The sequence below is a fragment of the Ictalurus punctatus genome, chromosome 12 (assembly GCF_001660625.3).
Source record: "Ictalurus punctatus breed USDA103 chromosome 12, Coco_2.0, whole genome shotgun sequence".
Taxonomy (NCBI): domain Eukaryota; kingdom Metazoa; phylum Chordata; class Actinopteri; order Siluriformes; family Ictaluridae; genus Ictalurus; species Ictalurus punctatus.
In genome coordinates, this window is record NC_030427.2 from 29,979,326 (window position 1) to 29,994,953 (window position 15,628).

At 40.6% G+C, this 15,628-nt stretch overlaps 1 protein-coding gene across 2 annotated transcripts; it reads right to left on the minus strand.

The window, feature by feature from the left end:
- txn2 (thioredoxin 2) lies at window positions 1-7,558 on the minus strand. 2 transcript variants are annotated; one of them, XM_053684729.1, is made up of 5 exons: window positions 7,444-7,525; window positions 5,892-5,977; window positions 4,939-5,207; window positions 1,557-1,680; window positions 1-830 (listed from the first exon to the last, which is right to left on the minus strand). In XM_053684729.1, exons 3-5 carry the CDS (start codon window positions 5,205-5,207, stop codon window positions 714-716), a joined length of 510 nt encoding a protein of 169 aa, XP_053540704.1. In that variant the 5' UTR covers window positions 5,892-5,977; window positions 7,444-7,525; the 3' UTR covers window positions 1-713. The 2 variants fall into 2 exon arrangements, with proteins under 2 accessions (XP_053540704.1, XP_017337153.1); XM_017481664.3 differs by lacking the exon at window positions 5,892-5,977 and having other exon boundaries at window positions 7,444-7,558.
- Between the last annotated feature and the right edge of the window lie 8,070 nt (window positions 7,559-15,628).

Consider the following 15,628-nt stretch of genomic DNA (forward strand, 5'->3'; position numbering starts at 1 on the left):
TAGAACATCATAAATGTGCTTTATTTCTGAATCTGTTTTCGCCGGTCATACCCCACACAGTTTATGGAGTTAAAATAGAAATCCACAAACATCAGAACTCTTTTGTCAAAACTGACAAAATCAGGACACACGCTTTCTCATACATACACAGGCTCAGATTTGTTTATTGGTTTTTTTAAATTTTCCCTTGTCAGAGTGAGAACAGTGATCTGGGATCAGCACTATCGTCTTCATATGTAACTGCATTCGTCAGGATTAGACAGACATGACCTTATCCCGGATCTCTGAGATAAGTGCGAGATAAATAGAGCCACATCGTCATGTGGCCTTGGATTAGAGAGGAAACACGCCCTCTGGTGGACGACAGCAGGAACTGCAAGGAGAACTGAAGTGGCTGTGATCGTTTCAAGCTCTAAAAATGAACATTTCCCTTTAACAAAATCTGTGACGGTCCGCTATTTTCAGCAGCAAGGGTCGGTGAAGAATAAAAAAAATGAATGGACACGCACACACACACACACACACACTCATATACAAAAACATCTAAAGGATGCAATGTGATGGTTGCCACCAGGCAAATTGTGGATTAGCCTTGTGTGTGTGTGTGTGTGTGTGTGTGTGTGTGTGTGTGTGTATATATATATGAATGTGGCTTTCCAGAGCTGTAAACTAAAGTGTAAAGAGGGTTGGGCTTGAGGCTTTGACTGACAGGTTCATTGTCCAATAAGCTTGTTGACAAATGAATCCAGCTGGTCTTCGTCTTTAATCCCTACGAACTGGTCGATGATGTTGCCATCTCTCATGGCTATCACCGTGGGAACAGCCGACACCTAGAACGATGCAAGATCAATGAAGATGAAAAACAACAACATTTACCGAATATTTAATAAAGAATTCTCTGTTGACTCACATTATAACTATTAATCAATATACTGATTAAGAGCACCTACAAACTTTGTATGATGTGAATTTTTTTTTTTTGTTAGCAGACAATAAATGTGGTCTGTGTACAGCAACTTTCTGTTCATCAGCCCGAGATCTCGATCCACGCAGTGAAGCATGGTGGTGGTAGTGTAATGCTGTGCGTTACCCTTAGTCTCTTCGCTGCTTCTCTGACTAATCCTCTCCTTATTCTGTTGCTGACTTTTGGTGTATGGCAAGGGGTGGGCAATCTTATCTGGAAAGGGCCGGTGTGGGTGCAGGTTTTCATTCCAACAAAGCAGAGGCCACACCCGAGTCTACTGAAAGCCCAGATCAACTGATTAAACAGGTGGAATCAGGTGTGGCTCCTGCTTGGTTGGACTGAAAACCTTCACCCACACCGGCCCTTTCCGGATAAGATTGGACACCCCTGGTGTACAGCGTCCTTTAAGCGGAGTCATGGCTGTGCCATATTCGTTCCATTTTTTAATAATGGGATATTTGTATATTTATAACCAACCTTTGATTCTGATACTTTTCCAGAACTTTCCATACACCTCTGTGTGTATTTTACTGAACCAGCATATAGAACCTGCAGATGCACGTGTGTGTGAACTTGGTGAACTCGTTCTTACCCCATATTCTATAGCGAGGTCTGTGTGTTCATCAATGTCCACTTTGGCCATGGCAACACGACCCTTCTGCTTACCAATGGCCTTCTCCAGCCTGGGGCCCAGGATCTTACAGGGACCACACCATCTATACCACACACACACACACACACACACACACACACACACACACACACCCCTTATTATATATGCGTACTACCCAGGAAGGCAATACCCAATACAAACACCCATTACCAATTAGGGTGCGTTTTTCTTTCCAAGTTACTGAGCTCAGATTACTGTGTGTGTGGAGTTCCCATAGGTGTAGGTGAGTGGGTGAATGTCACGAGGGGACACCCTTTTTGCTAGGCCAAAAGGTACAAAGGCCACACCCCTTGTGCTAGACCACAGCCACAAAGGCCACACCCCTTTTGCTAGACCACAGCCACAGAGGCTACACTTATTTTTCAAGGCCACCTGAAGCCACCTGAAGCCTTTTGCTAGGTATGAGGCAACCTTTTGCTAGGCCACACCCCAATTTCTACAAGACACACAGGACACACCCATTTTGCTAGGCATAGACCCACACCCCTTTTCCTAGATACAAGACACCCAGGCCACATAACTTTTGCTAGGAACTGAAGACACACCTCATTTGCTACATCTGAAAAGCCCAGAGACAACCACACACCTTTTGCTAGACCTGAGGCACCACAGCCATGCTGTGAGGTCAAAGAGACTGAAGCCACACCCCTTCTGCTAGGGCCAAAGACACTTAGACCATGCCCCTTTTGTTAGAACTGACATGTCCGAAGGCCACGCCTACCTGATTCAGATTAACCTTGAGAAAGGTTCGAGCATATTCAGCCTGGACAGTTTTACACGAATGTCTATCAAACTGCCAGATGTGAGCATTTTATTATTATTTTTATTTTATAAGCGATCTATCCAGAGTTCAGCTTCAGTCTCGGGTCCGGTCTCCTCCAGCCACAACGCTGTTTTATGGCATCCATGTTTTATCGCACTTAACCGTAAGCTCTGCCAATAAAACAACCCAGAACAACATAATCACAAAGATAAAACAGACGATATGGAGGAAATTAAAAAAGGTGGGGTCCGAGATAAAATGGATGAAAGGAAGGTTAAGCGTTCTCATGTGTATATAAAATACTGCCATAGCTGTAATATCACCGTCAGAATATTTACACGAGCTGGCCCGGCAACACGGAAGAGAAATAACACACCAACAAAACGAAAGAAAGCCTCGTATAAATAAATCAGTTATGGTTCTAGAAATAGACACACACACACAATCCACTCCGGGAAGAATCTTTGAGAAGATCTCTGCTGTAAGTCGCCATGGATTAAAATAAACAAATCAATGTAAAAGGTCAATCGAATAATTGTAAATGTGACTGCAAATACATTGAGAGGACTTTCGGACTGATGGACTCGGGAGGCGGTAACACGCCCGCGTCTGTGGACTCGGGAGGCGGTAACACATGCGTCTGTGGACTAGCTAGTGTTCGACACTCACTCCACCAGCAGAGTTTAAATGCCACACATTCTTCTGTGCCACTTTACTCACATCACATTATTACCCACAGCACGCTGATTTCGATTTATGACCATGAGAACAGCAGCAGACTGCAAAACGGGAAATATTTGGTTTTCTCCAAACCCAAAATAGCAACAGCATAAAATGAAAAAACAACACAAAACATAGAGCTTTCATCAAGTACACCAGAGTCGGCCATTTTTAAAATTGAACATTGCCATTTTTGGTGAAAATGGTGCTGAAGTCGGTCATACTGAGATCGCAGACTTTTTTTTGTGCCCATTTATTATTAGTTAAATAAGCAAACAAAGAAATAATTACATAATTGTAACACAGAGGCCTAATAAGAGGCAGGACTTCAGACCAGATTGTGTCATTCTCCTGATATTTGCTGTAGAATAATAATAATAATAATAATAATAATAATAATTTTTTTTAATAGTATATCAGATTTAAAAGCCTCTAAGGAGACTTGACCCTGAGCAGGTGTGAACCTCCTGGGATAGAGCGAGCGAATCTGATCCTGTGTGAATGGTTTAGGAGCGATTAGCCACAACCCCGACTCCAAAAAAGTTGGGACGCCGTGTAAAATGTACATAACAGAATGCAATGATTTGCAAATCTCATAACCCCGTGCGTCATTCACGATAGAACAGAAAACATATCAAATGTTTGAACTGAGGAAACGTACCGTTTTAATGAGAAAACAAAACAAAACAAAACAAAAAAAAACAAAAAAAAAACAAAAAAAAAAAAAAAAAGGAGGTCATTCTGAATTTGATTGCCGCAACATGTCTCAAAAAAGTTGGGGCGGACCAACAACAAAAAGCTGGAAAAGTAAGTGTTACTAAAAAGAAACAGCTGGAGGAATATTTTGCAACTAATTAGGTTCATTGGCAACACGTCAGCAAAACAAACACAAGGCTTGAAATATTTCACTTTGTGTGTAATGAATCTAGAATATAGGAGAAGTTCCACTTTTCATATAACATTATTAAATCTGTTTATGTGGAAGTCCCTCTGAACGAGCTGTTACTATAGAAACAGCGACATATCAGAACCATTAATATAAACCTGCGCTGCTGTCAGAGCCGCTGTAATAGAAAACTAATCTGACCAATCCAGATGGAGTGTTCGGCAGCGCTGTGATGTAACAGGTATGAGGCGGATCCTGAGCGTACTTGAGCAGTGAATAAATCACACTGTGCTCTGGAAGGGAACATGCCCGTTACAGTAAAAAGGTTTATTTGGGACATTAGAAAACAAACAAACAAACAAACAAACAAACAAATAAAAACAACCCCCAGAAAGTCTAACTGGAAATCAAATCCGTCTTTCGCTAAGAAATTGGGTCGAGTTAACCCGCGTGCACACTGTGCGATTTTTAATAGTCCTTTGCGACTGTTGCTTGTCAGACTGTACAAAGACTACAGATTTGGGCCTAGGATTATAGGAATCGTTTAGGACTCTCAAAATGTGTCTCGGACACATCGTGGCCAAAATCGCACAACGTGAACCCGGCTTTAGACTCCGTGCTGGGAGCGCACTTACTGGGAGGAGCACATACTGGAAACGATCGTTTTACCATGAGGGGACTGTCACATGAGCGATCGAGTTAATGGGTGTGTCTGAAACATGAAAAAACTTGCTTGGTACTCATGCTGCACACGAAAGCCAGAAGACTTCTGTCTTACAGGCCGTACAGGCCGAGCGGCCTCTGCGTCAACGTTCACAGCACCTACTGTGTTTAAAAAACAGCACTGAAACTCCGCCCCCAGACACAGTGAGGATCAGGAGCCGTGTTGAGGGAACAGCGGCACGTCATAAACGAGCTCTGAGAATACGTACTGCGCGTGGAAGTCCACGAGCACGGGCAGATCGCTGTTGATGACTCTCTCAGTGAAGTCGTCGTGGTCCTGCACGTTGAAGGAGATGCACCTGTGTGAGGACAGAGGGAGGGAGCGAGAAGGAGACAGGAAGGAGCGTGTGTGGGCCGAGGTGTTCAGGGAGGAGGAGCGTGACGAGGACGAGGCGGCGGCGGCAGCGGCAGCGGGCAGGCGACGGAAGCCTTTCACAGAGACGGCCCAGGTTCTCCTCACGAGCAGCCGAGCAGCCATCTGAGAGAGGAGACCAAGGAGAACAGACATATTACACGTCATATTCTCTTTAGCACAAAGCAGCCCGTCACAGCGAGACTGTTCTGGAGACTCATGTATAAATAAGACGTATAAAGAGTTGAATTAGAAAAATCAGTCCAACAGCCTGCAATGCAATCACATCCACTTACAAGCCTTCATCCTGTTTGAACAGAAAAGCAAAAGCAAATACGACCGTCAGAAATCGACACACATGACATTCCCCCATTCACACAACTGCAAACTGTTTACATCAGTACATGAGAACCGGATCGCGAGGGCGAACTAAATAGTGGCGATGACAATGATTACATCTGTGAGGGAAATTACTCATTTTTACTTTGTAATAATTTTGTCCTTGTTCGTGTTCATCAGAGGATAACGCCTAAGAAGGCCATGTCATGGCACTGAGATCAGTACAGAATGTTTATCTGAGACACAAACATGTTCTTCTGTTCAAGGTTCGTCTAAACATCTAAGATCCTAAAACAAAGCCTGTTTGAACTGCCTCAAACTGCTTCTGATCGGTACACAGAAGTGCGTCATGCCCTGCGTTTTATATATATATAGTAGTGGTTCAGCACAAGCACTTCAGAGCGTGCTCATTATTCTCTCTGGCTTTATTCTATCCTGTATTAACCATCTGTCTTTAATAAACCTTTTTACCTTCGGAGGACGAGTCTGCGAGTATTGTCCAAGTTCCACGACAATTTGGCGTCTCCTGGCTGGGCTGCGCGAGTCTTTCAGCTTTTCTGGACAACAAGTAAACCGGAGGAGGCACTTAGAAAAGTTTCACCCTGATGTCCGGGTTGACACGCAGGCGATTTGCCCTTTATTGTGCAGAGCGAAAGACTGACACAGCCTTACCACTGACCGGTAGAAATCATCAAGAATTTAGAATTAGAATTTTATAAAGTCATAGTGTATTGCTGTGTGTATGGAAGGGAGTCAATTATATAAGAAATGTGTGTATTACATTGAGGCGATCTCTTATAAGAAGTTCCAGAAACTTTGCCTCTATATATTATATTGGTGTTTCCTAGATCACAGCTTCAAAACTAAGATATATACCGACAGGTATATGGGTGTGTGTATATTATATTATATTATATTATATTATATTATATATGAGAGTGAGAGAGAGAGATAATAACGGTAAAAATATTTGCTAATGGAAAGAGTCCGGTTCAAGCATTGAATAAGTAAAAGTGTACTTATTAAGAAGCGCAAGAGACGCGTACTTTTGCAGCGGGTTATCATCAAGTGGCATGCCCCATTGGCTCATTCATCATATCAGCGGTACATGATATTTGGCAAATATAAAATATTCTATTTTTCAGTTTTAAATCATTTATTTTTGTAGATATTAAATAAAAGTATCAAACACAGCTGTTGTTTTTCTTTAGTAAATGCAGCACTACTGGTTTGCTGGCAGTTTGTAATCAAACCTAAATCTCAGGACAGATAACTTTGTATCACAGGATTATCTTCTGCCCTGATGTACCAGAGCTTCATATTTCACTGAAGAAAATTATATAGTGTGACATTCACTGTTATTTTATGTTCATCTGATTCCATGCCTGATTTTTGGTTATATATAAACAGGATGGCTGTGAGGGGGCGGAGTCACGATTGACCAATTAAGGGTTCCTAAACTCTCAGGGGTACTTGTGATTCACTTTGTTCTGTTGTGGATGATCTCACATGGATATCCTAAAGATGTGCACTTCCCAAACACCGTCTCAGTGTTTAATCTGCGCTGGATACTGTAGATTCTGCTGCTGTGATCATAAACACTGTCCTGAAGCTCATCCCAGGACTCTTCTGAACACACCTCATTTAATCACGTGTTGACCTCAGAACAAAAACCGTACACACTTCTTACACACCTGTAGTGACCTGAGAAGGGGTGTGTGTGTGTGTGTGTGTGAGTGAGTGAGTGAGTGAGTGAGTGAGAGAGAGAGAGAGAGAGAGAGAGAGAGAGAGAGAGAGAGAGAGAGAGAGAGAGAGAGAGAGGTTGTGGTGTGTTTTTAAGCTTGTGTTGTCACCAGTAACCTCCATATGACTTTGCCTGTTTTAGCTAAAAACAAAACAATCCCCGATTTAATAATTTTTTTTAAGAACAAAAGCTGAAGCCTCTTTTAAAGTCTTCATCTCACAAACTAATCAGTTTACAGACTTCCACCGAGCAGGAACTAAAGATAAAATTACTACTTACCGTATTACGTGCTGTTAATATTGACTCTGGTCACACGGACCAAGTAGCGAAGAAGCACTTCCGGTAGCGACGAGTCAAGGGCGATTCGAGAAGGAACCGGTTCCTTTTAAACAGTTCGTTTAAGTGAATCGAATCGATTCGTTTAAGTGAATCGATTTTTAGCCAGGCTTCTACATGTACGTGTACATATCACATCAATAACAAGTGAAGTTGACTTTATTTTCTCGACACAGTGTAGGACTGTGTGACGAAACGCACAGTGATGTGGTCTAACTGAGCAGAATGAGGTTTAACATGGAATAAGTAATGTTTATTGTGTCTCAGAGATCAAATGAATTCAGTTTTTTGTCTACTCTGCTGAAAAAAAACCCAATAGGAACTCTTGTAGTATTTCTAATGGTCTTAATGGTTATAATGGGAATTGTATTGATTTCAATGGAAACTTTGTTGCTTTCTATTGGTGGCTATGTCTAGTGGATACCATTAAAGACCAGTAATGGTAATGGTTTCAATTAATTACTGACACAGTGTTTTGTATTTTTGTCTGATATTAAATCACCATGGCAACACGATTACTCCTTATTTTACATGAATGTTGTGTCTAGCCTGTCAGATATACTATCCTAAATGTTTTAACAAATACACTAAAGAATATATATATATATATATATATATATATATATATATATATATATAGAGAGAGAGAGAGAGAGAGAGAGAGAGAGAGAGAGAGAGAGAGTCAGACATTTCTATATTTTTTACCCAAATTATTACAATTACAATTCTACACAGCGTTTCTCTGAGTGCTTTATGGAAACGAATTAAAAGTAGCGATTCACTGAAACGGATTTGTTCAAGAGAGTCGATTCAGTATAGTGAGTCTTGTTCTTGTTAGCTTCACTGGTGGATGAGTGTTGTAGTCGCGTGCTCTCCATCGCCCCCCAGGGGTAATTAAAATGGCGCCACCTCCATTTCATAACTGCGCCATGTTTCCTCTTCATGTCCTTCATTTCACTGCGGGTTATTTACACACGACCTGCTTAAAGAGCCTGTGATATTACTGCAGTTTGAAAATACACAGGAAAATATTTTATTTTGTGAGAAAAAAAACTGAGAACATTACCAACAAATATATAATAATACAATCAAATGTTAAAAATCTTTTTCTTCCTATTATTATTATTATTATTATTATTATTATTATTATTATTATTGTTGTTGTTGTTGTTGTTGTTAGTAGTAGTAGTGGTAATAGTAGTAGTAGTAAAATAATTTCTTAGTAATAAAACATAATTTCTTCTTCTTCTTAATACTACTACTACTAATAATCCATCCATCCATCTTCTACCGCTTACTCCTTTTCAGGGTCACAGGGAACCTGGAGCCTATCCCATGGAGCTTTGAGCACAAGGCGGGGTACACCCTGGACAGGGTGCCAGTCCATCACAGCGCACAATCACATATCCATTCATGCACTACGGACACTTTAGACACGCCAATCAGCCTACCACGCATGTCTTTAGACTGGGGGAGGAAACCGGAGTACCGGACTGGGGGAGGAAAACAGGAGAACGTACAAACTCCACACACACAGGGCCACAGTGGGAATCAAACCCCTGACTCTGGAGGTGTGAGGCGAACGTGCTAACCACTACGCCACCATGCACCCTAATAATAATAATAAAAATAGGGGAGCACAGTGTCTTAGTGGTTAGTACATTGTCCTCGCACCTCCAGGATCGGGGGTTCGATTCCCGTCTCCGCCCTGTGTACGAGGAGTTTGCATGTTCTCCCCATGCTTCGGGGGTTTCCTCCGGGTACTCCGGTTTCCTACCCCAGTCCAAAGACACGCACTGTAGATTGACTGGCGTGTCCAAATTGTCTGTATGTGTGTGTGTGTTTGTGTGTGTGTGTGATTGTGCTCCGCAGTGGGGTGGCACGCTGTCCAGTGTCCCCCTGCCTTGTGCCCTCAGTTTCCTATATAGGGTCCAGGCTCCCCCATGACCCTGTATAGGATAAGCGGCACAGAAAATGGATAGATGGAATAACAGTAATAAAAGTAGTAGTAGAAGTAACAAAAATTCTTAGTAATAAAATAACATTTCTACTTCTTCTTCATTATTATTATTATTATTATTATTAGTATTATTATTATTATTATTATTATTTGTTGTTGTTACTATTATTATATCAGTGGATGCTTAAATTAATTATAAAGCTCCAGCATCCACGTCCACCCCGACACTGGAAAAGAAAGGGAACATGGCCGATGTGATTATAGAGAGAGACATCTCACAGTGGACATGGACATGGAATAAACACAGCTTCTGTTTCCCTCCATGACTGGAATCGACCGCCAGTTAACTCTGACCACTGGCCTGAGCTTCCTGTTCTATAATTTATAGAGGCTGAGGGATGAAGGGAAAACCAGCAGCCGGCCTGCTTTCATGTGGGAGAGATGGCAAGCACGGCATGATGTGTGTGTGTATGTGTGTGTGTGCAGGTGTGTGTGGGTGTGTGTGGTGTGTGTGAGAGAGAGAGATGGAAAGAGACTGTGAGTGTGTGTGTGTGTGTGTGTGTGTGTGTGTGTGTGTGCAGGTGTGTGTGTCTGAGTATGTGTGTGTGTGTGTGTGAGAGAGAGATGAATAGAATGACAATGTGTATTTATTAGAGGAGAAAAGTGTGTTTTTGAGAGACAGGTGAAGAGGGTGCACAAGTGGTGGAAGAGAGACACGACCCAGGACGGCTCCATGGTAACGACAGACCGCAGCATCCGCTGACTTTCTGAGGGGAAATGAAAGGCAAACACATCCAGGACTGTTAGTAAGTGCTCCTCTCCTCTCTCCGTGCAGGGCAGGATTTATATTTATCTCATTTGACATTTTCTTTAATGTGTGATTTGCTTTTATTTTCCTTGTAGTTTGGTCAGTAACAGAGTTGTAGCTGGTGTCGTTGTTAGTGTTTCTTCCAGCTTGCAGTCTTTCTCATCACTCTGAATACTGATTGGGAAATGGGACTATTACAGTGCTACAGTAGTACAGTGCAAATTAAAAATAATCTTTATGTTACATGCTGATTCTATGGCTGTTACATTAGTGTGTTGGTGAAAATAAAACATTTCAAACAGGGGGATTTCTGTATTTGGTTAAATGATAAACATCATGGTGAATGTCCTGGGATTTCACCTGAAGATCCAAGAAGTCTGGAAACACATTCCAGACAACGTCCTTGGAAAACTTCACAGCAGTGTAGAGAGATTTAAGTCTTAGGGTTATTGGTATTATTATTAGTATTAATATTAATATTACTATTAGTGTTAGTATTAATATTAGTATTAGTATAAGTGTTAATATTACTATTAGTATTAGGATTAGTATTAGTATAAGTATTAGTATTAGTATTATTATTAGTATTAATATTACTATAAGTATTAGTATTAGTGTTAGTGTTAGTATTAATATTACTATAAGTATTAGTATTAGTATTATTATTAGTATTAATATTACTATAAGTATTAGTATTAGTGTTAGTATTAGTATAAGTATTAGTATTAGTATTATTATTAGTATTAATATTACTATAAGTATTAGTATTAGTGTTAGTGTTAGTATTAGTGTTAGTATTAATATTACTATAAGTATTAGTATTAGTATTATTATTAGTATTAATATTACTATAAGTATTAGTATTAGTGTTAGTATTAGTATAAGTATTAGTGTTAGTATTAATATTAGTATAAGTATTAGTATTAGTATTAGTATTAGTGTTAGTATTAATATTAGTATAAGTATTAGTATTAATATTACGATAAGTATTAGTATTAGTGTTAGTATTAGTATAAGTATTAATATTAGTATAAGTATTAGTATTACTATAAGTATTAGTATTAGTATTAATATTACTATAAGTATTAGTATTAGTATAAGTGTTAGTATTAGTATTAGTGTTAGTATTAGTATTTGTGTTAGTATTAGTATAAGTGTTAGTATTAGTATTAGTATTAGGATTAGTAATAGTATTAGTAAAGTCAAGCTGACATGCTGATCCTTCTTTCCTTTTTTCAGGAACTTGGATGTCTTCTGGTCCACTGTTATAACCGTACCATGTCTCAGCTCACGCCAGACCTCCCGCTTATCTCCGACACCTCTTGCTGGCACACCAACACCAAAATGGAGGCAGAAATCAGCAACAGATTTTACAAGAGCACTTGTGGGTCAGGAGGACAGAAGTGTGTACCATGCCCTCTCCATCCTGCCCCTCTGTTCCGCTCCATCGGGCTGACGGGGTTATCAGCCAGCCTGCCACCCCACCGCCGCTTACGCTCCATCTTACACAGAGCACGAGCTGTGCAGCCTGATAATGCTAACTCGAATCAGACCAACGAGGCTCAAGGTGGCTTGCATGCTAACACGCCAATTTCTGAAGCTACTGACAGAAGATTGCCTTTCAAAGACTTTCTACCTGATATCATGACACAGAGACTCCGTCCAGCTGAGACCCACCAAGAGACACGAAGAAGAGGAAGCCACTCGATTGGAGACACAGAGACCTTCTCCAGCTTCCAGTCTCGAACAGAGTTGCGTTTAAACCCCAATAAAGATCTCGCAGATAAATTTCAGAGGCACCACAGCATGGGACACCAAGATCCTCCATCAAAGACCTACACTAGCAGGAGGACCATCGTGTTTCCTCTCACACAGAGTGACACACACTCAGCGGCAGCCACCGAAACTCCAGCGAGAACCAACAGTAAGAGGTGGAAAAGAAGGATCAGACAGATTTTGACCTCTGAGAAAGACACTGATGAGCAGGACATCAGTGAGTGTTTTCACAGCCTGGTCATAACAGACGATCGTCCCTCTGCCAACAGGAAGAACGCGCAAGCTTCTGGCTCTCCAAATTCTAACAGAAGTGAACTAGACAGTGAGCGTGAAGGACAGGGGGTGTGTCACACCCGGAGAGACCGACGCCCACATTTCCTGCCTCCAATATCTCAGTCAGGATGCCTGTTAGATGTGCCGTTCGTCCTCCCGGAGAATTCCCCTCCTCCATCTCCCAGCAGTGTTTTCAGCACTCCGTTCTTCCCTCTTAGTGTCCCGGCACTTCCTGTCCGTCCTCAGCGTGGACAGAGAGACACCTGAGACACTCGAGGATTCAGTACAGATCCGATCGACTCTCAGTATTAGTTATATTTTGCATTTACAATTTCGATATATGCCACTGAGTAAGCGTTGAATTAGAACATCGTTTAAAATTTTATCACGCCGAATGAGCATAAATCTCTCAAAATGTTTAGGTTAGTTTCAACCTTTTAATAAAAATGATGTAAAATAAAAAGTACATGTATTGAAAGCAGTCTTTAATAGTGCCTCCCAAGGAATTAAAATTAAACTAAAAAAACAAACACCTCAGATATGTATATAACTTTTGGACATAAAATGTGTGGTTTTAAATTATTTTTATTGAATTTTTTTTTGTTTAAATGTAAAAAATTTATTTATTTATTTATTTATACTGACTCCAATAATATCGATTTGGAATTTGGATAAAGAATGTGTGCCGGCCTGAGAAAACCCTTCACATTTTCTATTATATATAATTCTACAGGTTCTTTTGGCTTCATTTCTTGTCTCTTAAACATTGAAACATTTTAAAACATACATAAAATCATAAGTTTCCAAAAATGACTTTCTATAGGTTGCGTCACATTTTCTACATACTTGAGCTGTTTTTTTTTTTTTAAAGGAACGTCAACCAATAAGACTGATCCTTTAACCTGATTAAATCATCTATTACACTGACCACAATGCCATGATGCTAGTGTTCTGCAAAGAAATAAATAAAGGAACGAAGCAATAAGGTTAAGCGCTTCAGTGACACTTAGTGAGTGAAGATGGTGTAGGAATGTTTATTGGCCAGCAGAGGGCAGGATAGAGCTCTGTTCAATACTTCACACCTATAAATCACATTCTACTGCAAGTGTGTTACTGATTCAAAATCCTTATTTTATGTAATCCTTGTCCTTATATATAAATAAAAGTGATCAGTGTTTGGTTGTTGGGGAAAATGGTGATCAGTGATTGGTTGCTAGGGAAAATGGTGATCAGTGCTTGGTTGTTGGGGAAAGTGGTGATCAGTGATTGACTGTTGGGAACAATGGTGATCTGTGATTGGTTTTGGGGAGTAATTGTGATCAGTGACTGGTTGTGGGGAATGATTGTGATAAGTGATTGGTCTTTGGGAATAATAGTGATCAGTGATTAGTCATTACACACTGGTGGTGAGTCCAGTGAACCTGCGCTCTCAACTCGTATATCAGCGTATGTGATGTGAGCTGCTCTAATAGTCACTAAGGTCTGCTCAAAGAGTCACTAGATTTGTTGCTAGGATGATTTTTTAAAAATAAACTTGTTAAAGTGATCTAAAAAAAATCTAGCAAGAATTCTTTACATCAGCAGCCCTGCCCTTTGAGGACCTGAGCCTTTTTAAAATCAATATTCACAACCTGCCATTTTTAGGAGGAAGTTTTAGGCTTCTCAGGAGCATTTCCAGGCAATGAATATCAGTGCAGAAAGAATCAGTAAAGAAGAAGAAGAAGATGTCCGTGTGTCAGAAATCTAAAAAGGACCATGTTTATTTGATCATGTGGATTCTGAGAGCAGACTACATGAGGTCAGACCCTTGGAATCCTTGATCACCAATAGAGGGAGCTCGGATATCCCCTCTCTCTCTCTCTTTCTCTCTCTCTCTCTCTCTCTCTCTCTCTCTCTCTCTCTCTCTTTCTCTTCTCTCTCTCTCTCTCACACACACACACACACACACGGTCAGTGCAGGAACAGAGGTGAGCTCTGTCTGCTGTGCATGTGTGTGTGAGAGTGTGTGTGTGTGTGTGTGTGTGTGTGTGTGTGTGTGTGTGTGTGAGTGAGAGAGAAGAGAAAGAGAGAGAGAGAGAGAGAGAGAGAGAGAGAAAGTCGTTCCTTGCCCACCAAACAAACAAGGTGGCGGAAATAGCAGGGATTTCTGGGATTTTTGTGGGGTCCGGGTTGGAAAGAGCAGGACGCATGGAACAAGGCGTCTCTGTTTGACACCTCTGGCCAGGAGGGAAGGATAGATTGATGAAGGGATGAAGAGTGGAGGGGAGGGAGGTTGAGGTGCTATGAGGTGGGATAGGCTGATTCAGAGGGAGTGACTGTGGCTTTGCATTGAGAGAGATCGAGGGAGGAGAAAGAGCAGGACTTTACTGTTTTACTGCAGAAAAGAAACACCAAGCTGATGTCTGTGACCTTTGACCTTTAGACAAGCATGCTGCCAGGCAGAGATGTCCTGCCCACTGAAATCTAGGGAGTTCTGATTGTAAAAGTGGCTTCTAAGCAAAGAATTGAATCAGTTGAAGGTTAAAAAGTGGCGTGACTACAAATTCACTAGAAGTTTGTTTCCCAACATTAAATGTAGTCATTCAGATGGAAAATGTTTGTATCTGAATTCACTGGATCGAAACATTAGGTCAAAGGTGAAGTGTCCAGGATTCCTGAGGAAACGTAAACGCTTTTAGAGTGGTCCAAACAAAAATTTAAAACATCACTTCTACAGTGTTGATAAACACTCAATGCCCAGCGTAACTATTTGGGTAAGAGTCTAGCTAGTTAGGCTATGCTAATGTTAGTTTTCTGCTAATCGTTAGCACCTAACAACCAAGTAAAGTTAGTTGCTTAAGCGGAATTCAGCTATTTCAATAGAACATAGAAATTTTAAGATGCACTTATGGTTCATGTGTCGAGTCCGACGGCTCGGAAACCATTTACTTTTTCCTGCAAATCCTGGATGTGTCAGCTCTGGCTGAATTCACATACAATTTTGAAAAAATTTGTCATGCTTTTAAAGGCTAATCTTACCTTTAGAAACAAAGAAAAAAGTAATTTACGAAAATTTAAATTGGACAAATTTTTAACCCCCAATATATTACATGTATTTAATTAAAATATACAAAATCACATTCAGATACTTGTATCAGCTTGTATCAGAATCCACGTCTTGGTTAATCATTTCATTTCATTTTGTCCAAAATACTGCTTTTTAATATATTTCATTGGCCCTCTTTCAGTCATTGAATTGAACTTTTTCTAAAAACTACTGTTGAAATAACTGCTGATTCCCCACTGCCTCATCTGATCAAACAGATATGATA